This window comes from Onychostruthus taczanowskii, unplaced genomic scaffold, assembly GCF_017590055.1.
Source record: "Onychostruthus taczanowskii isolate IOZ18803 unplaced genomic scaffold, ASM1759005v1 scaffold1, whole genome shotgun sequence".
NCBI classification, from domain to species: Eukaryota; Metazoa; Chordata; class Aves; order Passeriformes; family Passeridae; genus Onychostruthus; species Onychostruthus taczanowskii.
This window is the reverse complement of record NW_024496525.1, coordinates 29,267,093-29,279,113: the sequence shown is the minus strand read 5'-3', so window position 1 is coordinate 29,279,113 and position 12,021 is coordinate 29,267,093. Positions and strand designations below refer to the sequence as shown.

General features: G+C 44.2%; 1 protein-coding gene across 2 annotated transcripts; it reads left to right on the top strand.

The window, feature by feature from the left end:
* Positions 1-1,046: 1,046 nt before the first annotated feature.
* SLC25A29 (solute carrier family 25 member 29) lies at positions 1,047-10,493 on the top strand. Of its 2 annotated transcripts, XM_041398531.1 has the most exons (5): positions 1,174-1,244; positions 2,807-2,850; positions 4,870-4,904; positions 7,425-7,508; positions 8,129-10,493. In XM_041398531.1, exon 5 carries the CDS (start codon positions 8,162-8,164, stop codon positions 8,870-8,872), a length of 711 nt encoding a protein of 236 aa, XP_041254465.1. In that variant the 5' UTR covers positions 1,174-1,244; positions 2,807-2,850; positions 4,870-4,904; positions 7,425-7,508; positions 8,129-8,161; the 3' UTR covers positions 8,873-10,493. The 2 variants fall into 2 exon arrangements, with proteins under 2 accessions (XP_041254455.1, XP_041254465.1); XM_041398521.1 differs by lacking the exon at positions 4,870-4,904 and having other exon boundaries at positions 1,047-1,244.
* The last annotated feature ends 1,528 nt before the right edge of the window (positions 10,494-12,021 follow it).

The following is a 12,021-nucleotide window of genomic DNA, read 5'->3' as shown; positions in this document are numbered from 1 at the left end:
CAAGAAGCAGCCGGATGCAATCCTATGCCACGTGCTCAGGGTGACCCTGCTTAAGCAGGAAGACTGGACAGGATGACCCACTGTGGTCCCTTCCAGCCCAAGCTGTCCTGTGAAGGTCTCACTGGAGCCTTCTCTTCTCCATGCTGAACAGCCCTGCCTTTCCTCATAGCAGGTCTGGCAGGCATTTTACCCCTGTTAAAGGGGGGTACCCTCTCCAAAGGCTTCATGCTATCAGCTCCTCAGGCTTTCCAGCCACAAGCACCCAGGGATGCCCCTCCCAGGAAGCAGGACTCGGCCAATGTCTGTGAGCATCTGAAGGGAGGGTGTCAAGGGGATGGACCCAGGCTCTTATTGGTGGTGCTGAGCAGGAGACAATGGGCAGAAATCGATGCACAGGAAGTTCTACCTGAACATGAAAACTCCTTTACTGCGCAGTAATTGCAGACCAGAACAGATTTCCTGGAAATGGCCTGGAGTTTCCCCTCAGTGAAGGTATTCAAGAAGCAGCCGGATGCAATCCTATGCCACGTGCTCAGGGTGACCCTGCTTAAGCAGGAAGACTGGACAGGATGACCCACTGTGGTCCCTTCCAGCCCCAGCTGTCCTGTGGAGGTCTCACTGGAGCCTTCTCTTCTCCAGGCTGAACAGCCCTGCCTTTCCTCATAACAGGTCTGGCAGGCATTTTACCCCTGTTAAAGGGGGGTACCCTCTCCAAAGGCTTCATGCTATCAGCTCCTCAGGCTTTCCAGCCACAAGCACCCAGGGATGCCCCTCCCAGGAAGCAAGGCCCCCAGGACAGCCTCCCCAGGCACCCAAAACAACTGAGGTGCTACTGATGCTCTACAAGAGGGATGCTCTACCCCCTCCAACCACCACCTCCCCAGCCTCCCAACTTTTTTTCAGCCTTTCCCTCTGGTTCATTATGCAGCTGTAGCAGAGAAAGAAGTGACAGGTTGAAGGCGGGGGGAAAGGGAGGTGCCGGAGGTAGCGAAGGGAAGCGCGCTCTCAGCATTCCCGGCACCGGCATCTCCATCACGCCGGGAGCCGCCCCCGCGCTGCCGCCAGTGCTGGGGGCGGCCTGGGGGGAGTTGTCCCTCGGCCCCCGCCCCCGGAGGCGCGGCCCGGCCCCTCGCAAGGGTAGAAAGGGCCGGGCGGGGGGTGCGCGGCGGCAGAGCGCGGAGCGGCGGCGCGCAGGGCCCGCGGTGCCGGCATGGCTCTGGATTTCCTGGCGGGATGCGTTGGCGGTGAGCGCCGGGGTCTGCGGGGGGATAAAATAATCGTTAAAATATGGTGGGGAAGGGAAAGGAAAAAAGGGAAAGGAAAGAGAGGTTGGAAGGGGTGAGAGGAAAAGAATAATAGAAAAACAAGCAGAAAAATAGCTAAAAAAGGAAAAGGGGAGTAAGGGGAGAAACGTAAGAAGGTAGGAAATAGAGAAGAGGCGTAGAAGGGGAAAGAGCGAAATGTTTTTAAAATGCGGAAGAAAGGCAGGCAGGTCGGCGGGCAGGGCTGGGCGCGGCGCTGTTATTTTGGGAGCGGAGGATGGTGCGGGGCGCTGGGAGCGGCCCCGCTGCAGCCGGGCCGAGCCCGGCCGGGGAAGCTCTCGGGGGCCGGGGGCTGCCCGAGCGGGCTGGGAGGAGCGGGGGATGGGGATGGGGGTCTGGGCGAGCACAGGGACAGCGGGGCTGTCGGGAACCCCGACCTGAGCACAGCGACCCTGGGCAGCTTTAAGATGGAGAGGGGCGAGCACGGACACGCGTGCTGCGCTTCCCCGCGCGTCTGCGGCCGGCCTGCCGCCTGCTATATTTAGCAGTTATTAAATGGTGTTCAGGAGACTTATTCTCGCGTCTTTTCGGGTATTTGCGCTTGCTGTTTTTCTTGCCAACCTGGCAAACGTGTTTAAAATTCCTTTTTTCAGCGTCTCTGTGATTTCGTCCTGGTGCTCCTTGCCTTGCCAGGGTTCCCTCGGGGTCAGCCCCCCCTGGCCTTTCCGTGCCGAGCACAATGCACATTGGTGTTTTTCTGCCTTGGGCTGTGTTGCTGCCGTGCTGGCCTTAAACAACCTGGGCTGCAGCATCCAGGGGCAGGCCCTGTGCTGCTGCCCGGGGCAGGGAGGGCAGTCTGCTCCAGGGACGTGGGAAGGAGCGCGGACGGTGCTCCTGCAGCTCCCGCTGTTGTCAGCGGTCATTAGGGATTGCTGGGTCACACTGCAGGGCCAGAGCATTCACTGCTCCAGCCTGCGTGTGCAGAACGCCTGTGCTCAGATTGGTGTGACTAACAGGCCTGCGTGTGGATTCTAAAAAGTCCTTTGGCGCTAGAATAAAGCAAAGGTTTTCAGTGATGTGCTGCAGGTGCTGCTGCTGTGCCTGGAAAGGCTGTAGGCAGAGAGCATTAATGCTCTGCTGCCTTCAGAGATGTTCACATGTTTTCTGTGCCTGCACAGAGCGAGATGTACATGAAATACTGTGTTTTAGAGGAAACCTGCATTTTCTGCCCGATGGACTTGCCTTGAGCTGAGGCCAGGAGTCATGGCTGCACATTCCATATGGTGTGGCACAGTCTGTAGTCACACAGCCCAACCCCTGCCTGGGGCTCAGAGCCTTCCTGGGAAGCTTAAAGGCACCTGGTACTGGCCTGAAGGTTTTAAATTATAGATCTCTTATCTCCTGCCTTGGTAGGATGCTCCTTAACTGGTTTGCAACCATGGTGTGCACTCACACCTCAGGCTGGTGGTCCTGCTTGGGCTGCTGTAGCCCCAGACCCAGGAAGAAACTCCAGAGTAATAACAATGGCATTTATTGCATTTCAGGTGCTGCTGGTGTGCTGGTGGGACACCCCTTTGACACTGTTAAGGTGGGTTTATTATGAAATATATTCACCTCTAAGTAGAAAACTTAGTTTCTCCAAGCAGTGGGGGAGGAAGAAAAAAAATCCCCAGACACTGTAGGAGTGTAAATCTGTGTGGGAAAGCTTGGAGCAAGCCTCCACAAATACTGTTTTAGATTCTTCAATCTCCAGCTCTTCAGAAGTGAAAACTTAGTAACATAAACCTTGGCCTTAAACTGCAAGTTCAGCACAATAATAATGCGGTATTTGGAAATACAACTTTGCAATAAAGTAAATTATGTTCTAAGCTTGCTTCTCTGCAGCTGTTCAACACTAACTGCTAAAACTGCCTCTCCCTGCATTTGTACCTCAAACCCACTTTGTTAGGATGTTGAAAGATTGGTGTTTTGTTTTCCCCTCAAGCTCTGCTATTACTCTGTAATTTGTAGCATAGGTGGAAATCAATAAAAATCCACAGTATGGAGCTTGTCTGGAGGCTGTTTCCTCCAAGTATTATTATATATTTTTATAACTTTCCAAGTTAAAATTGGTTTTCTGATGGTTAGTTGTGTGTGTTACATATACTTCAGCTACTATAAACACAGGATTTGAGAGCTCCTGGAGGGTCCCCCAGCCGAGGCTCTCAGAAGTCCAAGCCCATTTTTCAGAACAGAATGACAATTAGAGTCATCTTTTGGCAGCCTTATCCAAAGTCTTGCACTGCAGAATAGAAGGGATATCAGTGTATTCCCAGCTAAAGTAATACATCAGGTCACTTGACTGCAGCAGACAGCATGCCACGTAGTAGGTCTATATTTGGAATACCTTTAACTTGCTGAATTTAGATATGCAAATGCTGTGGGCTCATAGTGTTACCGAGAACCCCACCACATTCTGTATCCCAGCACATGGTTAATTCAGTACAGAATTCCTGAGTTAGTGGATATTGATCCTCCTTGCAAGCTTGCAGTGCAAGCTGCTCAAACAGTAAAATCTATCTTTTTGTTGCTCAGAATGTGGAACATTTGACAGTTAAATAATTCAGCTGAATTCTAGAATATATTTTCAGGCATAGCATCATCCAGACTTGCACAATTTTTATTATGGTGCTACAGGGCCAGCTGTCTTTTTGTCTCCCATCCTGCCAAGTTTTTCATGCTTAACTGAAGGTGATCAATCATTTCATTGAATCCAGTAAAAGTGCTAAAATTCTATGCTCAGACTAAAGGTAACCATGTGTGGGTTTTAGTTGGTGGTTTGTTTGTTTGGGGTTTTTTTTGGGGTTGTTTTTTCTTTTTTTTAAACTGGAACAGTTTCTGTTGCATGAGGCTGAACATTTAACTGTGAAAACTGGGGCTCCCATGCTGGTTTCAGCAGGTGTATCATTGCAAAATAGATGTATCAGCCTGGGAAGAAAGCATTTCAATTCACAATAGAGCAAATAATTTGTTTTTAAATGTTTTTTGAAATCCATTGTGACACATTATATTTTCATATCCTTTAGAAGGTATTGTACATGTTTATCTCTATTTTGTTAAAACAAATACTAATGTTTGTACTATTAGCTGGCATAGCCACCACTGTATGTGGAAAAACTAACCACCCTTTAAGGAAAAAAAAAGACATTGCATAACTTGTGTATGTATATGTGTTAATTCTTAACTTCTTATTGTTCTGCAGTGTTTAAAGGGCTAGCTGAGAGTCACCTTAGACTGTGCATTTTTAATATAACTGAACAATGAGAAAGCTCTGCTTAGATAAGCCAAAGTTTTAAGTCTGCCTTGGCATTTAAGTTCTTTTGGTTTTTTTTTTGGCTGATGCTGGTGTTTCACAGAGCTGGGAGGGGGATGATGTGACACACAGGGAGACATTAAGCTGGTGAAGTCACCCTGCAAAACCTGCAACTAAGCTGATCTCAGAACTGGCAAACTCTTTATCCCTGGTTTGTTGATGTAATGTGTAAAATTGCTTTTTTGCTTTTAACTGCCTTTACTTTCTGAGCTAGGGGCTGTCTTCATTAACAGCAAAAGTGTTACTTTGTTGTAGATGACAGATAAGCCTCATCACGGGAGAGTTACCTAGTAAGTATAGCCCAGGTGAACACTTCTGTTTCTCTCAGTCTTAATTTATTCCCAAATGTATTAGTTCAAGTAAAGAACTGAAAGACTTTTGAAGCTTTTTCCCTTTTTAATTTTAAACTGATGTGTCCCTCTTCTACAGCTATGGCATGGAGGGAGTGGGGTTTAAACATCCCTTTTTTTAAAATGTTTTAAAATTTTATTCTGAACCTTCTTTCTGCTATGCATTTCTGGCTGTATACCCTCCCACACACAGTGCCTCTAAAACCAAATCTCAGGCACACTGCTGTTGAGGTCTTATCCACTACATATTCTTGGATGATGTTTTCATTGCTCAAATACTTTTGAAGTCACTGATTTCTCACATTATTAAATGCTTGGACTGTTTTGATGTAGTGCTTTGGGTTTCTTTATTTAGTCTTGAGTGCCTTTATGTGAGTCTTTAGTGATGTGAAATTACTGGGTGTTCCTACTGGACCTAAAACCTTAGTAACCGTGTTTTCCCATAAGAAGGAAGCTAGAATACTGGGCAATGAAGGGAGCAGGTGGATGAACTTTGCACATGATTCATCTTTTCTATAGTTGTACACACTAAAGAGCTTACTGAGTATGCCATTAACATGCATGAAAATGCAAGTTTTATGTGCACTCATTGCCGTGGCAGTTTGCTGATGTGGGTACCCCTTGTGTGACCAGCACTGTGCTCAGGAGAAGGAGGATTTTCATTCTTAGACCTGGGGAGTCAGTACTCTAAATATTCTACCCTGCAGTAAAGCTAAATTGGTTAATATTTCATAAATTATTTAGGCAAAAGTAGAGGGAGCTGTGTGCCACTAGGAAATTCAGCCCTTCGATATGGCTAATTCTAAACTATTAAACATAAGCAGAAAAGATAAAGTAAGAAGGTTTCTAAGCTGCAAATCCCCCAAAGCCCTTAATGTGTGGAAGTCACAGACAAGGTTTGAAACAATAACAGTAAATTCTAGATGGAGTAAAGCCTTTGTTTGTGCAATTGTGACAGCTTGTTAAGATTTGCCCTTGCTTGTGGACCTGATCTTCAACAGTTTTGACAGTCTCTCTACCCCCAAAAGTCACTTGAAGTGACAGAGGATTTATTTTCTTTGAATCCTACTGTAAGCCTGCTTTTAATGCTGAGATGTTGCAAGACCCAAGGTGATCTCAGCCTCCCACCATGGCTAGCACACACTAATGTACATACTGAAACAACAATGAAAGCCAAAGTTTTGATTTACAAAGCATAAAATAACATGTTGGAGGAAAAACACTAAAACTGTCAATTTCTTTTTGCTTTGAAGAAAGTTAACCTGAATATAGGATTCTGAAAAACCACCTCCATAAATTGTTTTCTTGACACACAGATGGCAGGTCTTTCATTGCTGTGGTGGTGGTTTTTATTACTTTAGGCAACCATGAAAAAAAATGAAGTTCAGGAATCTTTCACATATATGTTGATTTTTTTTCTTTGGCTCAGAATAAGAGACTGAAGTTTTTTGGCCTGGAGTTTCCTGCCCAGCAGCATTACATGCTGGTTAATAAGCTTCTTTTCTGAAGATCATTGCAGCCCTCCATGCAGGAGATCAAACAGATTTATAACTTCATCAATCCAGTGAAATCAGCTAAGTTCATTGCTGAATGTAGAGCTTTGCCTGAGCTAGGTAGAACTGAGACTCTTTTAAAGTGTGCTGAGGGCAAATAAGCATGAAAAAACAGAAGTGAAGTTTTCCATTTTAGGTTAAAAAGCATCCAGAAAAGGGATCTCCTAAGACCAGCAGCTACAATGGCATTTATTTCTCCAGCAGAACATACTGTTTCAGTTTTGGAAAGGTTAATTGATATCTAACATTTAAAGGCTTGAAGCAGCTACACCCTCACCAATTGCTTGCCTTTAGCAGGCTAAAAAACTAAAATGGACTAAAATTTAAAAGGACAAATGGCTTTTTAGTCCTTCCCTTATGCAAAGACAGACATCTCAAGAGTCACTGCCCAGCTACCCTCTGGAAAAAAAAATCAGATCTCAGTGAATGGGCCCCAATCTGGCATTTAGAAACACTATGGGTATTGTAGAAAGTTTCCATCCCTTTAAAATTATTCTAATCTCATGCTTGACTTGCAAATATTTTTTAAATTAAATTGTCTCAGGTTTGCACAGGTATTCCTTAGTGTGAACAGAAGTATTCTTGGCAGCTAAAGAAAGTCCCTATTGTAGCCTGTACTGGAAAGCATCTGTTTGAAATTCTAGATGTCAATGTACCCTTCCACTTACTGGTTTGCTAATAGTTACAAGAAGTTAATGATCCTCTTCCCCTTATGTTTTCACCCCCCAGCTTAATTCAAAACACACAAAATTTTTCAAATGATTGTGCCACACGTGGCATTCCAGTGTCCAGCCCGTGCTCTTGCATATGCATTGCTATAGAAAATCTCCACATAGGTACAAGACAGTAGCTTACCCTTTAGGCTCTTCCTGATGTACAAATTGGTATCTCACACAACTTTTTATAGGTTCGGCTGCAAGTTCAAAATGTAGAGAAACCTCTCTACCGTGGGACTTTCCATTGCTTTCAGTCCATCATAAAGCAAGAATCTGTAAGTACAAAATTATTGCTTTGTGTATTTTTTTTAATCTTTGTGTATTTTGGCTCAGGAGGGTGGGAAAGCTGTTAAAAACAAAGCTGACAAATGTTGAAGATCAAGAGATAGAGCATGCTCTGAATCTCCCCTCACCGCAGGGCAGATATTGTAGTCAGAACTTTGCCAGAAACCTTAGGAAGAAGATCACTAAGTAAGAAGATGGTATTTTGAGGCTAACTTCTTTAATAAAATAAGAAGTTATTTAAATAACTAGTTTTCTGAGAATCTAAGCAATGAGTGAAGAAATTGGTGGTTTTGCTACTGCTGAAACTTTAGGACCATTGTTAAAAAGTTGTCTTCAGGCTTTAAATAAGCTACTTAAAAATAAAAGGTATAAAATTTGCCAGAAAACTTATGTCTGGGTGGAGCAAGATTATTTTCTGCATGTTTTCAATTGTATTTTTGTACTGCTGAATTGCTTAGATGTTTGTGTCCTAGGCAGAGATGAAATTCGTATTACAAAACAAGGTAGTCCTGATGGGGTACAAGGGAGAGCCAGAAAGGCTGTGCTCTGCAGTTTGGGGAGGTTATCCACACCACCACTAAAAAGGATTTTTCCTCCCTCCTTCCATTAGGCTTTTGGACTCTATAAAGGTATTGGGTCTCCAATGATGGGACTGACGTTCATTAACGCGCTGGTGTTCGGTGTGCAAGGAAACACCCTTCGTGCTCTGGGCAAAGACACTCCTCTGAACCAGTTCCTTGCAGGGTCAGCAGCAGGAGCCATCCAGTGCATCATCTGCTGTCCCATGGAGCTGGCAAAGACAAGGATGCAGCTTCAAGGAACAGGAGAATATAAACTAAAAACGAAGAACTACAAAAATTCTCTGGACTGTTTGATCAAAATCTATCAAAAGGAAGGGCTGAGGGGCATCAACAGGGGCATGGTCTCTACCTTCATAAGAGAAACTCCAAGCTTTGGCTTTTACTTCCTGACCTATGACTGCATGACTCGGTATTTAGGCTGTGAAGCTGAAGACAGTTACGTTATTCCCAAGCTGCTGTTTTCTGGAGGGATGTCGGGCATCGTCTCGTGGCTCTCCACCTACCCCATGGATGTGATCAAATCGCGGCTCCAGGCCGACGGCGTCGGGGGCGTCACGCAGTACAGCGGCATCCTGGACTGTGTGCGAAAGAGCTACCAGGAGGAGGGCTGGAGGGTGTTCACCAGAGGTCTCACTTCCACCCTTCTCCGTGCTTTTCCTGTCAATGCAGCTACCTTTGCTACCGTCACCGTGTTCCTGATGTACATGAAGTCAGAAGACAGCCTTCCCGAATGCGAGTCAGGTCCGGTAATCCATCAGCCTTCCAGTTTGTGAACCTTCTCTCTTTGTTCTCCTCTTCCAAAGCCCAGCTGGTTGGGTTTTGTGAACCTTGGACACTTGACCCACACAGGTAGTGTAGATTTATGCTATCTGTATAAAGAATTCCTAAAGGTATCCAATTAGGATTTCATCTCACTACTTGTATAAACAGCATCTTGCCTTATTCAGGACTCCACATCTAGTAGTATTCAAGTTAGAGGGGGGCCTGCCTTTAGAAAGTTGCTGTTGTGGCTCCAGAAAAGGCGCTGGAGAGTGTTCTAGCACCAGAAATGGAGTTTTCTTTCACTCAGGTTCTGAATGATGGAGTTGAGTTGAATGCAGAAGTGTTTTCATGAAAGAAATACTCATTTTGTATGTGACAGGAGTAAGTGCACTCCTCTAAGGTGAAGAAGGGCGAAGAAGTTTAGTGGTGGAGGCATTTTGCAGGTAACCCTGAACTGTAAAGGTAAGGACTAGCATTCAGCTAGTCCTGTGTTTTAGTTTCCCTTTGCTTTTATATGTCAATGGTTTTAGTAGCAACTTTGTTCATACTGATTTGTAAAAAACAAACAAACGAATTTGTACCTAAGTTACTCCCTGACCTTTCAGCTTGGAATAAATATCTTAAGCACAAAGTTAGCATCTGCACTCAAATGCACTTGTTCTTTAAATCTCAAGGCTTGTAAGGATTTAGGGAAACTCAAGTCTAGTAGGACTGGTGTTGTTTGCCCTCACCTCTTTCTCATTTGGTGGGTGCACAGACTGCATTGAGTAGTTGAGTCCAGTGGACTTTGTTCTCTGAAGTTAATGTAACTTTGCACCACTTCTCCCAACATGCCCCATAGCAGCCAGTGATGTACAGAAGTCAAAGTCCTGCCTGTGGTATTGCACAAAATGTTTGTGAGTGCAATGTTAGCTTAGCAGCTTGAAGTATCTTAGAAATACATACATATTTAGGACTGGAGGTTTCATACCTTTTCAGAGAAAAGGGGTGTAAGTGTCTGAAATGGTTGCTGTTCAATACACTTGCATTATGAATTTAAACAATACTGATTTTTATGTATTTAGTTACAGTGCTACTGGAAAGAAGACTGGAAAGGGTTTTAGAGAATTTTCTTGTTACATTAATCTGCTGTATTTTTTTTACCCGTCTGTTGAAGAAGAATTGAATTAGCCAAAGAGCTACGAACAGTTATTTAAGATTTGATCTAAAAGCTACACACATTGGGCACAAACAACAAGGAGGGAGGACTGTGTGTGTGTGAGCAATGTTTTAAAACATATCAAACTAGTTCAGTAAGTACAACTTGTTACACTTTTGGTTGGGACAAGTGCAATATGTGTTTAATATATATATGAATTTTCTAAAGAAGCGTTATTTCATAGCATTTTGCACTGTAACAAAATATGCTGGAGAAACCTGTAAAATTGGTATGTCTTTTTATACCTTGAAGGTATGGTGGATGTTTTAGTGCCTACTTGCACTGAGATTCAAATTGAATGTTAAATCTGTCTACTAAGCTGCATATGCACAACAAATCACAGCAAAGACCATTTACACCTTTGTACAGGAGTATGTCAATTCTTGTATATATATTGAGGGAATAAATTTTCTTTTTTTTTATTTTCCCTTTGATTGTTTGAAATTTGGTGGTTTTTTTATGTTTTACTCTGATGCTTTTTGTGCTCAATCAAGCTTGCATGAGGATGGGGTTTCTGGTTTTCGCCAGGGAAAACTTGTTCTGTATCTACCTTGTGTGCACCACTGGGAAGGGCAGAGCCTTGCTCTGGCTTAGGCTCCACCAAAGAAAGGAAGTTGCCTGACCTCACCTCTTTAAACTGAGCTTTCCTCTTCTGAAAGAACAATCCTGCTTTCAGAGCCAAAGAGCTGCCCCTGTGCTTAGGCACTTCCTCTTCTGCATTTATTTGCTTTAATCTGTGCTGATCAGCACCAAGGCTGCACAGCTGAGGAAGACAAGTCTTGGGTCCCTGCAGGGTCACATCCAAATCAGGAACCAGCTGTCCATAACCTCTCTGGGAAATGTGTTCCAGCACCTCACCACTCTCACAGTAAAGACCCTCTCCCAATACCTAATCTCCACCCACTCTCAGTTTGAATATGTTACCCCTTATTACTCCACACCCTTGTAAAAAGTCCTTCTCCACATTCCCTGTAGGTCCCCTTTAGGTACTGGAAGGTGCCCCCAGAGCCTTCTCCTCTCCAGGCTGAACAGCCCCAATTCTCTCAGCCTGTTCTCCAGCCCTCTGATCTTTGTGTCCCTCCTCTGGACTCACTCCAGTAGGTTCATGTCCTCCTCCTCAGAGGTTATTTCAGGTACTGGCTCCACTAATTCATCTTAAAGGGCAGATCCACGTGGCTGACACAAACCCTGTCAAGCATCAGTTTCCTGGCTCAGAAAACAGCAAGGCCACCACCTCTCCACCTGACCATGGCCAGGGTCAGTTCCAGTCAAGTACCTTTTGTTCTCTCAGCAGGAACAACAACTATGGTCAACATTGAACTATGGAACAGAAACAAATACCTGGAATAAGCAAACAGTGTCTTCTCAGAAGACTAATATCATTAAAACAGAAAAAGGCTATATAATGTTTTACTTGCAGTGTTTACTAAAGCATTCTTTCCAGAAATTCATCCATCTGGAACTTAAATAATCAGTAGCAGACACTGGATATTACTCAACAAGCCTGAGAAGAGGCTAAAGTCAGCTTTCAGCCTAGTCTGATGTCACTTGCTTGAAATCCATGTGACTTCTAACTACTAAATCAAGCTAGACAATAGCCTCAGCCTTTTAAATCATGATACAGTTCTTTTTCCTGATACATTTCTGAGATGTGAGCAATTCAGACAGAACTACGTCCTGCCTTCCCAGATCCCCATTTCCACACCATTATCAAGCAATTCCCAAATAACTGAAGGGATTAAGAAGGTAAAAATCACTGAAAATGAAACTATCAAGTCACTCTGCCCTGTTCTTAAACTAGATGTCATGCCAAACATGCCCAATTAGGAAAAGAGGGGAAAAAAGTACCCATGTACACTACTGCTTGACTAAGTTACTATGGTAGAACAACTAGTGTGAAATCTATTTATCAGGTCTGTGACATGTCAAGATTTTTGTCCACTCTGCCTTGTCTTTGCATAT

Excerpts from the sequence above, each read along its gene's own strand:
- SLC25A29 (XM_041398521.1), top strand. The coding sequence starts at position 1,211 with ATGGCTCTGGATTTCCTGGCGGGATGCGTTGGCG. Across the intron at positions 1,245-2,806 it reads CCTGGCGGGATGCGTTGGCG|GTGCTGCTGGTGTGCTGGTG; the intron begins GTGAGCGCCGGG and ends ATTGCATTTCAG. Across the intron at positions 7,509-8,128 it reads CCATCATAAAGCAAGAATCT|GCTTTTGGACTCTATAAAGG; the intron begins GTAAGTACAAAA and ends TCCTTCCATTAG.